Genomic DNA, 16963 nt, shown 5'->3' with positions numbered 1-16963 from the left:
AGCGCTGCAGCAGTGAGAAGAAAGTCTGACCGAGAATCCGCCCTCTGTGATGCATCACGCAAATATTAAAGGATGAAGATGAGGAAGTCCCAAATGTATAGACTGCTGCAGTGTTGCTATGAGTTTTTCACATCAAGGACCCCCATATAGTAAGATTTTGCCCCAGGGTTCCCCATCTGATAGTATTTTTCCTTTTATATAACAGAAAATGTATGAAACCCATGACCAAAATAGTCACACATTCTGTCATTGTTTTACTTATAGATGGAATTGCAGTAAAAATAAATGATTCCCCTTTTTAATGGGGACCCCCTTAAGGACCCCAGACCCCACTTTGAGAACTGCTGGCCTACTGCTCCTCTGATATGGGCTGTTTATGGTCTACAGTGGCCTGTGTTTAAATAGTTAAGACAATAGAGCACAGCAATATTGTATTGTCAATGAATTTTTGAATGTTTTGCAGTGTTGCATTATCTTCGTGTAGCCTGGTCATTTAGTTTAGGTTTGGTTTAAGACGTCTGTCCTGCTTCACTTATAATGTTAATGTCATTGATAAACATTACTGCAGACTTGATGCTCACTGTGATGGATTAACTCGAGCAAGTTTCCAGAATCTGTGAGCATTATTTCATTTTGCACTGAAATGAATGGAGATCAGCTGTTGTCTGCATCAGAACAATACATTCAAATACCTAATGGTTTACTAGTTGTGATGTAAATTAGGGTAAAAGTACATTTTTTTATACTGAGTGACCAAATACCCTCTGATATGGAAGCAGTATTTATTATATATATATATATATATATATATATATAGATAGATAGATAGATAGATAGATAGATAGATGTGAAAGGTAATTGATCAAAAGGAAGGAAAGGTATGATTCATGGCTTCCTAAGTTGTTGTTTTTCATAAATACCTGATGTACATGAACACATTTTTACTTTGGGGCGGGTATGAAATCAGAGTTATCACTTAAATCTGAGAAAATAACCCCTGATGATGTCATCAGGGTCATCTAGTATTGGGGCTTTAAGAGTAAATTTTTCATGGAAAGTCTGTATAACAAACTGGGAATGTGAATTCTGAAAGAAAATACCATTTAGCATGAAGGGATGGTTAAACAAAAATATGCTATAGTTGCATTATGGGAAGTGTAGGGTCCCATTATTTTAGGTCAGGATATATATCGGCCTCTGCTGCATCAATTTTGACCATCTTTTTTATATGTCTGTTGCGAGTCCTTTATTTATGCAAATGGAAAATGCTTAAATGCTCTTTGAAAGAACTAGTATGACATTTTTGGGAATATGCTGTTGTTTATTTGTCTGTTAAATATGAAGCTACAGCCAGCTGTTAGACTGACACAGAAGGATAGCTTAGCTTAGTTTAGCATTTGTTTAATCTGTTAAACAAATGTAAATTAAGTCTAAAAACAGCATGTTTTGGTTTTACAGGGGGGGTTATGTGCAGGACTATTTCTTGGCTGGGTGCAGCAACTTTCAGGTCAACAGTCTTTTCATCACTGTGATGTTGCCAAGCAACCAGCAGACTCGCACAAGGAGAGCCAATAAACCCAAAATGCTGGACTATTTCATTACACAAGGCTGAGATAAAAAAAAAAATACTGCAAGATACACATAGACACACATATACATAACTGCTTCATTTGAGACTTTTCCAGAACACCAGCTTTATTGTGACAGTTCACATAGACATCAAACAGCCCTCTGTAACAAGCAGGAAACCTTCTCCTAACCTTTACTGACTGTTTACTCTCATAAAACACATCAACAGTCTGTAAACACTGTTTTAGCTCTGTCATCCCTGCACAGGAGTGCCTGTAGGTAAATCTCAGTAGTCTTTCTTTGATTCCTCACATTTACTCTCCTCTCCATCTATCAAAAGGAATCAAAAAATCTTTAATTGAAATTGAACTTGTGTCATTATTGTCTGAAACACCGTCTATAAAGCTTCTACACAGTTCTTATGAAAGTGTTATGTGCCTCCCCTCGTAAATTATTTACAAATGGCCATCTACCTGCCCGGCTGCACACGTTTCTGATCTTTCATAACCGATAAGTCGTCAATAATTAATAAAATAAGCTTCACATCAAGAGCAGAAAGGTAAAACCAAAAGCAGACAAATGCAAAAATGATCAGTTAGGTCACTTCTCTGCCCAGATTGGCACAGAATGGCCAAAAAGGGGGAAAAAAAAACAAAGGCAGTCTTTGAACACAATTAGGGCCACTGCTCTGGTTATTGGAGAGAATGATCCAAAAACCTGTTTATTCATTAAGAGGTCCACATGTTACCATCTGGGCTGAATTCACAGAGATGGAGTTGACCTCAACCACTAAAGCACTAAATTACAGCAGCGGTCCATGTAATGAACTGGAAGGACCTCTTACACCTCTCCAACATAAACAATAATACTGAAATATAACATATTTCAATATGCAATAAGTAAATATATTGAAATATACAACCTCTAACATCCATATATTTCAATATACAAATCAATTATATCAGAAAAAAGTAACATATACTGTTCTGCGTGGTGATGAAGTTGTACTGTATAATGACCGAATGGACATTACTGACCCCTGAATAGTGGGAGAGAGAAACAATGTGTTGCTTAAATTTTTTAAATATACTGATTAGCCTTTTACCTGAGTACGGGCTATCGTCTCCGAAAAGGAAAAAAAAGAGAAACACAATTGTGTCCGAATCTCGTGTTGTCTGACATCCACACACACGTGTACTCACACCACACACAAAAAGGTATACAGCTAATAGGCTCGCAGAAGTACCATTTTTAAATAGCTGATATAAACACACCCAAAAGCAAGTCTTTCTCTAAAATGATAATTATCTTTGGAGAGCAAGAGAGAGAGAGAGAGAGAGAGAGAGAGAGAGAGAGAAAGAGAGAGAGTCAGTGAGATAAAGAAAAAGAAAGAAATGAAAAACTGTAAAGAACATCGGAGCTCTCTTCTGTTCCTCCACCCTTCCGATGTGGCAGGAGCCCGTCTCATCCTGAAACCTTTCAGAGATTCTGGGTGGATTGTTCCAAGGAAAAATGGAGAGCGTCCAACAAAGTTAGTCTTTTTTTTTTTTTTTTTTTTTTTGCATAGCCAGACAGTGGGCATGACCACTGCAACCACTTTAAGAGTTTCAAAAGGAAAGCTGTCACTGTGGGGGGTGGGAAGCCTTGGTCCATGTGCACCCCCTTTTGTACCAGCTGGCCTGGGGTGATGTTTAGTGGGTCCCTCCCAAATTATGCAGCCTCTCGCTCACAAGGTGGACTCTTTCTGGCGCTCGCGTCCGTTAGATGTCTTCTTCACTTTGGAAATACCCTCCAGTGCACCTGACTCGGTCACTCTGGACACGGGGAGAAAACACAGAGTTGAGTGACAGAATCCATGAAAACCGACTTATTACTTTAACTACACATTAACTACTCAACAGAAACAGTCTGGTATTCGAAGGTGTGGGCTCACGCAGACTGTGTATGCTTACACTTCATCCATCTCTACGTCCTCCTCGTCCTGGGGAAGCTGGAGGTAGGGGTTATTGGACGCTGGTCTGAACTTGTAGCCCGTCAACACGAAAAAGATCAGAGTAGACACCTCTACCAGAAACTGAAGGAACAGAGAGGAGTGGAGGGGCGATGAGAGAGTGTAAGAGTATCAGACAGGAGGGAAGAAAGATTATTAAGACATGTGAACTAACAGTAAAAAGGTAAAAACTGCTGACAGTTAGCTTGTAGCTCCATAGCTACCAAAAGACGATTAACAACTGAGCAAAACAAACTGTTTTCTTCCCGACCAGCAAGCTAATTGTCATTCTATGAGATAAAAGGTCAGTTTATGATCTACAAGCTCAAAATCATTGCTAATAAGCAATTATTGACTACTCCATGAAACGTGAAAGGGTTTCTAGCACTACCAATCCCACTGAGAATCAACCACACACTCTGAACCGTGGGCAGATTCTCCCACCACAGAGGTTGAATCTTCTCTACTTGTCAAGTAAGAGATGGTGGAGAGACAAGCTTCTAATGTAATTCTGACTCCCAGTGCAGCTACTTCATCTTAATGTTCATAGAATATACAAAATATACATGAGTTACACGAGTGGAGCCTCTCTCTAGTAATGCTAATATCTTATCAAACCTCTGGGGTGAAGAATTGTATTTTTATTTGCTAAGTCAGAGAAAGGTACAGGATGCCTTTGACCTTTTATAAACAAGTGTTGTTTCAGTAATGAAGCCAGAATGTTTACGTTGTCTTACCTCATAGCACCACTGCCACTGGAAAGGCATGGTGACCTTGAGCAGGATGGCTATGATCCTCGTAAAGTAGATATAACACACAATCTAAAGAGAGAAACAGCAAAAAGAAAAAAAACGTTTGATGCTTGATCGGATAAAGCGTTAAAAGTGAATCTTCCTCTGACCATCTTGTTGCTAACGCTCAGTAAAAAGGGCTTTGTGACCGGCTTTAATGATATGCATTAGCAAAAAGGTCGAACAGTATGTGGGGTTGTTTGCAAGGCTTTTGTTCTGTCTCTGCTGCAGTGACTCGGCTGAATGAGGAGCCTGCTGTGGCCTTGCCAAATGCTGTGACTCAGTATAATTTACTAAAGGAATAACGCTTGATGCCAGATAATAAATACATGTCTCGTTAAAAAAAATATTTAAAGCAATATCAGCAACATCATAATCATCACCTACATCGGTATTCAATGCAATCTGAGGCAATATTTGTTGGGAATATTAATTTCACTGGCCATCTAGTAATGTGTCAGATTGTACAGATGAAGGAATGAAGGGTTGTTGAGCTGAACTCCTTCTTACCATCACATAATAATGCCGGAAGAGCTTGAGCTTCTCCAAGTTCATGGCAGCTGAAGGAGAGATGAACCAAATTACATGAATAAATTCATAAATTCAACTCATGAAACTTTTTTTTGGCTGTGATTGATCAGGATTCTTACCTTTGCCATCGGTGCTAGAGGCCTCTTGTAGATGACGGATAGACCTGTAAAAGACAGACAATGTTTGAGAAGTGCAAACACATTCGCCTACATGCACCAAAGATATATGTATCGTCATGGATGTACTTGCGTGTATGGTCCATGTAACATTTTACCAGGTTAAATTTGCAGTAAAATCTAAGCAAAATCTATTATTGAGTCAATTTTATTTTTCTTTTTTTAATACATATTTACATTTTTTTGGGTGCATGTCATGCCTTTATTAGATAGCGATAGTTGAGAGGTGACAGGAAGTGAGGGGAGAGAGTCTTATGTGGCATGCGTCTTAACCAGTAGGATACCAGTTTGCGCCTAAGTGGAGATTTTTAACTGCAAATTGTTGTTTTCATTACTATTCATGAGATGAGGTGAACTTAAACCACAGGTGGCGCCACTCTCCCAGCCTATCATCACACAACATTTTGCTTTCTTGCATTTATTTTGGTCTCTAGTTAATCACCACTTTCCTACCGCTGTCAGTAGCTTAAACCTCCCAACACACACACAAAATACACTGAAATTTTTGCCATAAAAATCCTCTTATCTCAACTAACCTCTGTAGAAACAGCAAAGCTTCTTACACACAAGTCTCAAAACTAGTCTTGACTCCACTTTCCAATTTTCCTATTATTGATTTGTTTTAATGGAAACAGACACACACTGACCAGACAACAGGGAAAAGGATGGCTCCGCAGCAGATGAGGTCGACCAGAAAGAGGATCTCCTTCCACAGAGCGTATTCACTGGAGCCTTCCTCTGTAGACTCGATGATGATGTAGGCGACATTAGCCAGGACCTGGAGGTGAACAGGTGAGTGAGTCAACAGAACAAACTCCACGACTATAAATAATCACACACACATACACAACTACTGTTTTTATGCACACACACACCTGCAGAGGGATGACAATCATGAAGATCTTCTTTTCCTTGTCAGACAGGATGTATTTAACGAAAGCCCAGCCGGTGCCGATCAGTGCCAGTGTGATGAACAGGAGAGCCCCCTTGAGCCTGGAAAGTATATCAACACAAACTCATTTACACATGAAACATATAATAATATACTCTTAAATAACTTCACATTCCTGAGAAATTGTACTTACAGATGTGTGATATAATACATGACAGCCCAGCCTTCGATAGGATGCCCCTCAGTGTTGATGAAGTGATAGTTGATCTGAGAGAGAATGCAGAAAAAAGACAAGACATCACTATAAAAGCCTAAAACAACCATGAACGACTACACAACAGACTAGTCCATCTGTGGTGATGGTGCACTTACACTATGGAAAACCAGTGAAATGGACTTGGTGAAGGCCAGTGCTGCCATCAGCCAGTGGATCTTAAACACGCTGTACCTGTAGACAAGAACACAGGGGAAGATGTTGTAACTGTTTATCTACCGGTGAGTTGGTGCTTTTTAAGATGATGGAGGTAATTACAATGGAAACCGCTTACAGTGATCACGTCTGTCCAGGTCAAATTGATCACTCTCATTGGATGACTATTATAACTGATTTTTTTTTCTTTGTCTTTATTTGTCATGCAGATGACCATTTCTATATTTATTACATGCCTATAAAGTAATGAAACAGGCAGCTTCAGTATTTACTGAATTGTATTGACCGTTTCAAACTACAGAGCAGCTGTTTCAAACATGTGTTGTTCCGCTGCTGTGTCTCGTTGGCTTGTTTTGGGCAGTTTGTTTTAAGCTTTTTCATTGAGAGACTTTCTTTTTCCTATCATGATTTCAATGTGCATGCAGCACCAGCCTCAGGTAGCCAGCCGAAAGCAGACGGGTTGTGCATTTAGGGTGCGGGGGTGGGGACCGCAGCGGCTTGCAGCGAGAAAGTTAAACCAGAATCAACTTTTGGAGAAACATAATGTAACTCTGCGGTGGCCAAACATAGCCAGATCAGACTGATTAGAGCTGTAACCCTGCCGTGTAGGAGGACAAAAACATTACTAGGAAGAGAGGATGATATTTCTCTTCTTTTGATCATGTTAAACGTAAAGTTAGGCTTTGCTGACGGCTTCCCGACTCATTTTAAAGAAGAGGAGAGAGAGAGAGAGAAGGAGAAGCAGTGGTCGAGTGTCACTGAAACAACAGGAAAATGTGTTCAAATGTGTATAAATCATCTATTAAATGTTTATATACTGCTTATAGATATTGAATAGGGCGGTTAAAGTAAAGTGTTACCAAGTAGATGATTTTTTTTTCTTCCTTCCCAGTTCACGACTGATGTTACTGGTATGAGGATGTGTCCGTTGTCTTAGCTAATAAGGTTTTTAACAGACTTTTCTCTTGTCACTAGTTAAGCTCTGAATTTGGGGGAAGTGGCGTTTCATTTCATTTCACAACAGTTTCACAGGAAATGCACAAAAAACAGTTTGCAAGATACCACACCACACGTTGCATGTGCAAAACCAAAGTGTTTTGGCATCTTTAAATAAGGAAGCCGTAAGAATCAGCAATGATTATGAGCCTGCGTGCATGTGTACCTGTGCTTCATGAGCGTGTACACCCAGATCATGGCGGCAGTGAAGAAGACTCCGGCCATACAAATGTAAAGGCGAGAGAGGGGGATTTCTGCCGCAGACAAGTAGCCTCCTGGATTCTTCTCTGTCACTTCCACCTGCAGAGGATACGTTCAGGTTAACACATGCACACACCTGGGTACGCATGTACGGCCAGAAGGACGTTCCGCTTACGGTGAACGAGTAGGGCAGGTCGATTCCAGGCACCATGTTCTGACAGTAGTGGAAGTTGAAATTGTACAGACCCTCGGCCAGCAACCCGACCTCCATGTGGAACTGTGGGAGAAGGGGCAGAGAAAGTTTCATGCGACGTAATTCAAATTGAACGTTGCTTGAGATCGGGGGGGAAAAAAAGAAAAGATGTACTTACTCTGAAGTTGTAGGAGCCGTTGACTTTCTCCAAAGCTAAAGTCAGCTGGTTGGTCTTCCCAAGCTAGAAGCAAATACAGGTTAGAAAGTGATTTTGTATATAAATCACGTAAGCACAAAAAGATAAACAACTCTTACCTGGAATTCATTTTCCTCCACTTTCTTAGCTTCTACTGCAACCTCTGTCTTTTCTTCTTTTATCTCTGCTTTGTTCTGATCCACACTGCCATTTGGTTTCTCATTTAATTTTTCTGGCCCGGCTGCATCATCTGATGGTTTACCCCCTTTTGGATTCTCAGTAGGCTGGGGGGGATCTACGGCAGCCCTCCTTTTCCTCTGACCTAAAAGGACACAAACAACCAGCTCCCTGTCATGTTCTCTGGCCTCAAGAGAATGGTTGTGAACTTGAGCTATTTTTAAATTCTCACAGGATATACAGTGCAGTGATTAAAAAAAGATTCTGCCATTATTCTAGCACTTAAAAATAACTGGGAAGTAAAATGCTGGAGGGTTTTGCATCAGTTGTTAAGTGTGAGCGACACTGACCTTTGTCTTTGGAAGGTGGCATCTCTGCCTTCAGTTTTGCTCTCAAGGTGTTGTCTTGGTCACCTAGTGCTCTTACATTGACACTACACAAACACACCACAGTCAGGACAGCATTAACCTTCACATCAGACTGTTAGAGCACAGTCATGCACACTTCTAAAACACCGGCGCTGAAAATTACAAACCTGAGGTTGCTGACATCAATAAGAAAAAGAATGAGTGGCTCATTGTTGGTTGACTTTGTGAAAGTGAGCGGGCACGTCTCCGTCTCCTCCGCCTGGACATTTAAAAAAACAAAAACAAAAACAGAACAAACAGTCATTAAACAATCATATTTACACAGCTCAAAGCAGATTTCACCACTAAACCTACCCTTCATATCAATAATCTGATGACATGTGACAAAGGTTTTCCTTGAAAGCATACTAGTGAGACTAATTTAAACAAGTCTGAAAATAACCCTGCGTAATGGTAGACTGTATATTCATGAACTGATGTACTCACTGTGTAGGACAGGACTCCACTCACACGTGATCTGGAGAGGCTGAAACCAACCTAAAGAGAGTAGTATGAATGTATTATGAAGCACATGACTTCCAGTACGTAGCATATTTTACTCTGTGTGGCCAGTTCACAACTGAATATATCGTACATCCCTCCACGCAACAGAACTCTGGCTCCATTTAAGAAACTTTCAATGTTTTCCACTAAGTACCAATGACCGAGTGAAACTACTCATCTCACAAGCTAGAAAGCAAAGTTGTTTTCTGTCTACTAGTTGATGATTTTCTTGTTCAATTGCCATGATATTTCACTGCTGCTGGAAATACTTAATCACCAATCCAATAAATTACCTCATGGGCAGGACCAACGGTAGTGCTCTTTAAAAAAAACTCAAGACAAAACGGTCTTAATATAAAACGGAAGTTATCCCAAGTTTCAAGGTGATGGATTGCAGCACACAGAGAGCAGAGGAGAGAAGAGAAACTAGCGCGACCATAAATGACAGCAAAACGCAGAAGAGACTCTCACACTGAGCTGAAATGAAACAAGTGCACATACATACCATAAATAACATAAACAAACATATTTTGTTTCATTCAGGAAGGGCGGTCTGCCCCTCCAAGGCAATGGTAGGGGAAACGCTGAGCATATAGTTGTGACATCGCAGGCTTATGAAAGTCCAAATGGCGCGTTTAAAGGCACAGTTTCTAAATATAGCCTGCTTGCATTTCTCTGTGGACTGCGCGTTTTGATACTTTCATTTTATTTATATGGCACTTAGACCTGCTTTATAATCAAAAAAGAAATGTAAATCTCCCTGCCTACAATATGTCACCTTTAAACTTTGAACAACCTCCTTTTGTATACAGAGTGTAACTGTTTTTGATGTTTGATGTAAATTTTAATACTGGCACATCCCTAATTGTAGCTACAACTCACAAGTGATGGCGACTCTTTCAAATACATCTGCACCTGTACAAAGTGTACGACACACACACACACACAACAAACAAACAAACTTCTTACAGGGTACTTGCTGTAGTTCACCAGCTGTTCTGGGAGGCGCAGAGAAAGCAGGCTGACATCTAGAGTCCCATTAGCATAGAAACCAAAGGTGTTGAGGTGGACGACAAACCGAGTTTCATTCTGGGGAAAAATGAACAAATTAAAAAGTGCTGAGCTGTTTGTAAAAAAACTGTTCAGATGGGTAACATTTACAACTCAGCTGTTAACATTGTGTTTTCATCTTTTCTTTAAAATAAGTTTTATATTATCAAAACACACAACACCATGTTTGTTTCATCGTCTGACACTGAGGCTTTTTTTTTTTTTTTTAAACAGCTTCTTTATTTATACAAGTATACAACAAGTTTACAGCACCTTGTGTATACAACTTATGCATACAAAAACGCCAGGGGGACTAAAGGCTGTAATAAAAGAAAAAGAAATAGTTAAATAATGATTACTGGCATGTTTGTAGACACAAGTTGTATACACAAGGTGCCGTAACCTTGTTATAAACTTGTATCAATAAAGCTGTTTAAAGGATTTAATCAGCTTTAGTGTCAGAGGATGAAACAAACATGGTATTGCGTGTTGTTGTGTAAAACTAATGAAAAGCCAATGTTACACAATGTTAACAGCTGTTAGATAGAATTTTTTTCTTAGTTAACTTATAAAGCTTGTAAAGTTACATGTTTAAAGAGCTATTTTGTTGATACATTCAGATAACCTATAGAAGAAATGTACTGTTTGATATCGACAGTCAGCTCTGAAAGGTTGCCTTTTTGCTTAAGAATTTTGATGTGCGAGTTTAACATTTGGTCAAAATAGTAGTAATAGTAATAATAATAATAGCAATAATAATAATAATAACAATAAACTTTATTTGTATAGCACTTTTCTTAGTGCTTTACATACAACAAAACCAAGGGAGACAGTGATGTAAAATTACCACAATTAGATAAAAAAGCTTAATAATACAGAATACAATTAATAGAAGAATAGTAATATTACTAAAAACAGGAACAAGAACATACGAGAGCTAAAAATAATCAACAGTAAAGTAAGCACATTAATTAAATAGACCTGCTTACAGAGATTACTGTCACATTCAGTAAGTCCAAACAATACTCTTTTTAAAGCTATTTTTTTATATTCTACAGCTAACTAAAACATACAAGCTAGCTAATAAAACGCCGTCAGGGCACCAGCGTACTCTCCATGTTAGCTCCCCAGCTAACACAGCTCTAGTTTGAGACAGTCGCCTTACCTTTAGGGCGAGCTTGTGTATCCTCGCCTTGCATCCAGCCAGAAGAAATAGGAATAAATATCCAGCCACGACACATCCTCTGTGTGCCACAGCCATCCCCAGGCAGTAACCAACCTGCTAACGGCAACTGACTGCTAATGTTAGCGAGCGACAATCTTACCAGATGGCTCAATGGCAAGCTAGCTGGCAGTCTAAACCGTAAACGAGGCGCGTTACAGTGATGCAAATCTTTAAACTCCGTGTATCAGCTCTTTAATTACGTCGTAATATCAAATTATATCCATTTATGTAATGTTTTCCGATTCTTTTGTGCTTTCATCGCGTACGGTAACAGCTAGCTTGTAGATGGCAAGAGCTCGCTTCCTGGTGTTGAACAAGGACCCAAACATTCATCAAGGTACGGACAGAAACGTCATCCGCTGTAGGCTTACATCCGTTAAATTGCCACATTTATGATTCAAGAGGCGATATCGTGCACCAAAAGTTACGAGAGCTGAACAATTGTGATTTATAGACGCTTTCTGTATGAACAACCCCTGGTTGTGTGTTATTTTTCTGTCAAAGAACGGAGTTTTTCACTTCAGAAGTCCTGACTGCACCTTGTACTAATTGTCCTAGCTGGGGTCACGTGGTTGAGCTTTGACAGTGAACTTCCGGCTCAAAGTGTTCACGTGAGTGACCCTCCACGTCGGATGAAACCATGGAGCCTGCCGGTTGCCATGTCTGCAGATATGATGTTTGACATGTTTGACACGTGGAACGGAAGTTATTTTTGGGTTAAAGGGCTGTTTTATCTTCCCTGAAAGAAAAATACTGACAGAATTTGTGTTTTTGATTTAAATCTTTATATTTTGCATGCCAAATTTTAAATCAATAAATTAAAAAAAGAAAGAAGTTTTACTTTTGTACACCTTATCCTTTTTGCTTTGTTTTGTGTTCTTACATTATCAGAGATGTTTTAACATATATAAAAATAAAAAATAAAAATAATATGTATTTGACATGGTTTTCCGCTAAAAAGTTCTGATACCTAGTTAAAATGACATCTACTCCTCTTTTAATAGTTCAGAATCTATGAATATGTTAATAGTCTTCATTCCAAACTGCTGGACACAAGATCTCCAACTTTCACTGAAATTCTGAGTGTTTGTGTACTGGAGGTTTTACATGCACTTCAAACTTGTGTAAATTGCATGCTGGACCATGATTGGTGCATTTTTGATGCCACAAATCAGTTTGTAAGTATACGCCATTTATATACAGTCACGCGCTGAACTCAGGTTTTAGGTGAGCATAATGCTGGGAGGTTTGAGTTGTCTCAGTACACTCTGGACTTCTAAATGTATTGAGTATTCTGAGTTTTCTAGTACTGGTTGTTGTTCACCTCTCAGACCACTATAATGCAAGGCACTCTAACCAGATGTGTGTGCATCAAATGGTAGTAAATGCATTTTTTTCTTCATTATCCTCCCAAAATATTAGGCTGTATGCTAAATACAGCTGGTATTAAACATTATTAAATCAATTTGTTTTTTATTTACTTACAGTGATAATTGTGTTGATGCTACATCTGTATAATTTTTTACAGTAAATAAAGAAAAGTACCAACTCCTATTTGTATCATGACAAAATAAGAAATGACCTGGGGAAAATAAAGACATTTCATTAAAAATTCAAAACAATTATTCACAGGCACCAAAGTAGTCTAACAATTGTATCAAGCAAACTGCAGCAGAGAGTATCTCCAAAGTCAAAAGGCAGCTAAGTATCCACAGGCTAACAAGCTAACAGGCTAATAAGCACCAAGTCTACTGTCTCCAAGCTAACAGGCTGGCAAATACTGTCTGACTCTGGTACATGAACGAATCTGGCAAGACCCCAAGCCCTTGGTATTCTTCAGCATAGAGGAAGCAGATCACCATGTATGAGATGTGTCAAGGGCAGCGACTGTACAAGAGCTGCTATCAGCAGTCGAGTCGAGTACAATTTTGAGTACTGAACGATGTAAGCATAGCAGGGAGTCAAGTATACTTGTTTTTAGTGGCTAATGAACGGTATCAGTAACAGGAACAAGACGAAAAACATATTTTTTGACTGGAGGGTGACTTTAAAGCAACAGTTTTATAACTTTTACTGAACAATGTCCACTGTGGCAAAAAGTGACAATTAACTACTGGATAATGGCACAAGATTTTATTGGTCTTTTGTACATCAGACCTTTTGATTTGTCACAGTAGAGAAAGCACATTAATAATAGCTCAGTTTTATTCAAGTGTCCCAGTAAGTCATGACAGTGTGACAGCGAGTCAGCATGCACAACACCTGGACACTGAAACTGAGGCGGCTAAATGGAATTCAACCATCATTAATTTCATTATTTACAGCTGTGCTTTTAAAAGCCAGCCCCCAGGAACAGTGATGGGCTGTGGGGTGAATGGGGAGAGCCCTGTCAGTCAAGTGACCCTCATCTTACAGGTCGTTGCGGTCATTTGAGAGTCTCCAAGGACAAATTTGACAGTGGCCACTGTTGGAATTGCACGTCACCTGACACCTACTACTTTATGTATAGAGTTGCGAAGGTGCGATCCTGTTATTTTTCCCCGTAGACATTGTTACAATGATATTTATAGTTCATTCTTGAAGATGTCTATTTTTTTTTGGCAGTCCCCAAAATTGACCACTAGATGGTAGTTGCAAGTTATCCAGTCATGTGACTCTGACATTACACTTTCTTCCTTTGTCTGCAAACGTCTGTCTTCCTTATCACACATGTTGAAAGGTAGGCCTAATTAGTGATTTAATTTAATTTAGTAAGTACAGTTTATTTAGGTTAGATTCATGTACATAGATTAACATTTCTTATATAGTTAGTGCAAGAGGATATACACATTTTGTTATTACAAATTTGTATATTGAACTTGAAAGGTTGAAAGGTCATTCTAATTAATTGAAGATCATTGTGAATTAAAGATTGAGGTTAATTAAAGATGACATTTTTGATAAAAAGAAACGGTGGTCTTTGTATTCGAGTGTCTGTGTGTCTGTGTGTGGGTGTGTGTTTCTGTGTGTGTGTGTGTGTGTCTGTGTGTGGGTGTGTGTTTCTGTGTGGGTGTGGGTGTGGTCAGGTTTTTGAGCAGCTATTTGAAAGAGGAAACAGTAAGGGTAAGTGTCATGGAAGTGTGACACTTTATAGCCAATAAATAAAACTTAAATAAAGTGATATGAGTATATAATTACATTATCGGCTCCAGTTATTACATTTTTTTTTAACCCAGCTTATAATGTAATAACTTATTACATTATGCGCAAAAAGTTATTACGTTATTGGTTTTGAAATTTTATTACATTATGGGTAAGTTATTACATTATCGACTTTTATTACTTTAAGAATGGCTCTCCTCTGACTGGCTTCTTCTCCATAGCAACAGCGGCTGAGGATCATGGGTATTGTAGTATTCTTAGCCATTCACTATGCCAAAATCAGACAGAAAAAGTGGTCATAAAATAAATCTATAAGATCATTACATTATCCTATGTTAAGTAATATTGAGGAAATTGTTCGAAGAACCATTGAATAGTTTATCTCTGACATGTTAAAATACAGTTGAAAAGACCCATGAAGTTCAGATAACTCGTTTATTATTGCATATAATTCAACTTGTCATTTGTAAGAGAAAATTTGTGTTACTTTAAGTACAGTTTTTAAAAACGTCTGCAGAAATTAATCAACTTTAACTGTAAAGAAACCCCAGTGGTGATTTAGGCTATACAGCTTTACACAGGCTGTATAGTTTAAAGTAGGCCTAAAGCAACATGGACGATTTGATCAAATTTGAATGCGGTGTAAAACCATTAAAAGTCAACAACAGAGACATTTACTGTGTATTTATGTTCATGTTAATTGATACACCAGCGCTGCTGCCGTCGATATGTGGAGCCACGATAACGCTTCTACCCTGGGCACAAACTGAGGAACCGGCAGGAGGAGCCACACCAGAGGAAGAGGAGGCTGAGGAGGGAGGTGTACCAGGGTTGGGTTGCCCAGCTGTTGATCCCCCTGGTGGAGTAATATGGAAAGAAAAGAAAAAGAATAGCAATGATCTTTTCTATTTAAAACAAAGCTTGTGCAGAAAGATGGAAGCCTTGACTAGTTGAAGCACTTCCTAACATAGAAACTCGTGATGCACCTGCATATGCTTTCTTTAACTTCTCCGCCGCATTGTTGTGGTTTATCCTCTTCAGGATTTGGATCGTGATGTTCACAGCTGACTCTTCGCCGTAGCTGTCTATCATCTTACCCATAGTGTCTTGCCGGTCTGCATTCTCTAGGTGGCCCTTACGAAGGGGCTGACATCCGTCCAGCACTGGCTGAGTAAGGTTCCACAGAAACCTTTTGAAATCATTAGCACACAACTCATCCAGAGTGTCTAAGATCAGCTGTGGAACCTGCATTTCTGATCACTGAAAGGAAGGAAAATAAGATTTTTCAGTTTGCAGATTAACCTGCAATGTTGAGCCACTTTTTATGTTTAGTTGAAAGTTCACCCCTATCCAGCATGAAAGCTCTGAGACTTGGTCTTCCTGAATGTAAAAAAAATCTGATATTCTTGGACGCTTAAGATCAATTTGCAATAAAGATTTCAAAGATTTATTTCTTTAACTACCAACAGTGCTTTGGAGGTAGAGAGACGCCACACTTTTAAGATACTCTCCCATTAATTGTACCTGGATTGATCTTTAATTACATATTCATATAAATATAACTTTTCATTCACTACTTTCAACTACACTGGCAAAATGCCAAAAATAACTAAACTTACTTTTATGTGACATATGCACATTACTGTGGAACTGAATATTTCTTTTAGCTTGGTGTATTTGATATTTAGCTTCAATAATTCGACAAATCAGAAGGGAAGTCTACCTTTTTAAATATTTGTCTCAATACATTATTTTAAAAACACACAAATAGAACATCAGACAGCATCAAACTCAGAGTCAACTACATGTAAGCACAATAATAATAATATAGTAAAGTGTTATATTCAAGCATCCGTGTCATAACTTTGATTTGAAGTCTAGTTGTGACAAATCTTTTCTTAAATATTGTAGTAAACGTCTTACCGTAGCAGCACCAGTAATTAGACAGAAGTCCTACACAGAAGACAATCTACTTAAAATGCAGCAGCATTGTGCAGTGATAGACAACTTTTACTTTCAAATTTAGAGCAAAAAATAGGAAGTTCAACAACTGCAAACCACAAGTACATACATATAAGTTCAAGCTCATGTTAGAAAGAGAAAGAAATGCTGAAAAAGAGAAACAAAGTCAAGACAGAGAGACTTAAGGTACTAGTTCTCCTTTGAAAAGTCACGTATGAAAGCGACACAAAGCACAAAGCACGTGTCAAATTTCCCATCATCTGACTCATCTAACCACTAAGGCCACATCAGGGATTTCATTTATGCTTTTGAAGTTATATAAACTTGTATACCAGATGCAAATTGCTCATAGAACAGCATATTCTGTGAGTTTTGAGAACTAACAGTCTTGTGGAGTGCAGTTGTTTGATATTTTATATCAAAGATTTGACAAATCAGCAGGTAAAACTTTAGTCTGTTCTGTCTTTTTAAGTATTCATCTCCACAAGGTTCTATAAAGAAACCAACACAAGACAAGTAGAATTCAAAGATC

General features: G+C 38.7%; 2 protein-coding genes across 2 annotated transcripts; both read right to left on the bottom strand.

Moving 5' to 3' along the window:
• Nucleotides 1-1665: 1665 nt before the first annotated feature.
• On the bottom strand, nt 1666-11858 carry LOC122979841 (protein GPR108-like). The gene is made up of 18 exons (XM_044347608.1): nt 11269-11858; nt 10023-10142; nt 8997-9047; nt 8678-8769; nt 8493-8575; nt 8085-8287; nt 7948-8010; nt 7752-7853; nt 7542-7675; nt 6322-6397; nt 6143-6216; nt 5933-6050; nt 5705-5835; nt 5001-5044; nt 4861-4910; nt 4297-4380; nt 3522-3643; nt 1666-3383 (listed from the first exon to the last, which is right to left on the bottom strand). Exons 1-18 carry the CDS (start codon nt 11362-11364, stop codon nt 3296-3298), a joined length of 1731 nt encoding a protein of 576 aa, XP_044203543.1. The 5' UTR covers nt 11365-11858; the 3' UTR covers nt 1666-3295.
• Nucleotides 11859-14890: 3032 nt separating this feature from the next.
• Nucleotides 14891-16611, bottom strand: LOC122979843 (caspase b-like). The gene is made up of 3 exons (XM_044347609.1): nt 16393-16611; nt 15456-15729; nt 14891-15325 (listed from the first exon to the last, which is right to left on the bottom strand). Exons 2-3 carry the CDS (start codon nt 15718-15720, stop codon nt 15144-15146), a joined length of 447 nt encoding a protein of 148 aa, XP_044203544.1. The 5' UTR covers nt 15721-15729; nt 16393-16611; the 3' UTR covers nt 14891-15143.
• Between the last annotated feature and the right edge of the window lie 352 nt (nt 16612-16963).

This window comes from Thunnus albacares, chromosome 3 (genome assembly GCF_914725855.1).
Source record: "Thunnus albacares chromosome 3, fThuAlb1.1, whole genome shotgun sequence".
Lineage (NCBI taxonomy): Eukaryota > Metazoa > Chordata > Actinopteri > Scombriformes > Scombridae > Thunnus > Thunnus albacares.
Note: the sequence above shows the minus strand (reverse complement) of the source record. Positions and strands in the feature narration are given on the sequence as shown.

What these genes read in the sequence shown, in the direction of transcription:
- LOC122979841 (XM_044347608.1), bottom strand. Translation starts at nt 11,364, where the DNA reads ATGGCTGTGGCACACAGAGGATGTGTCGTGGCTGGATATTTATTCCTA. An exon ending in GCCACCTTCCAAAGACAAAG is followed by an intron (nt 8,288 to 8,492) that starts GTCAGTGTCGCT and finishes GTGTCCTTTTAG; the next exon opens with GTCAGAGGAAAAGGAGGGCT. An exon ending in TCCGGCATTATTATGTGATG is followed by an intron (nt 4,381 to 4,860) that starts GTAAGAAGGAGT and finishes TTCTCTCTTTAG; the next exon opens with ATTGTGTGTTATATCTACTT.
- LOC122979843 (XM_044347609.1), bottom strand. Translation starts at nt 15,720, where the DNA reads ATGCAGGTTCCACAGCTGATCTTAGACACTCTGGATGAGTTGTGTGCT. An exon ending in GTTAAAGAAAGCATATGCAG is followed by an intron (nt 15,326 to 15,455) that starts GTGCATCACGAG and finishes TTACTCCACCAG; the next exon opens with GGGGATCAACAGCTGGGCAA.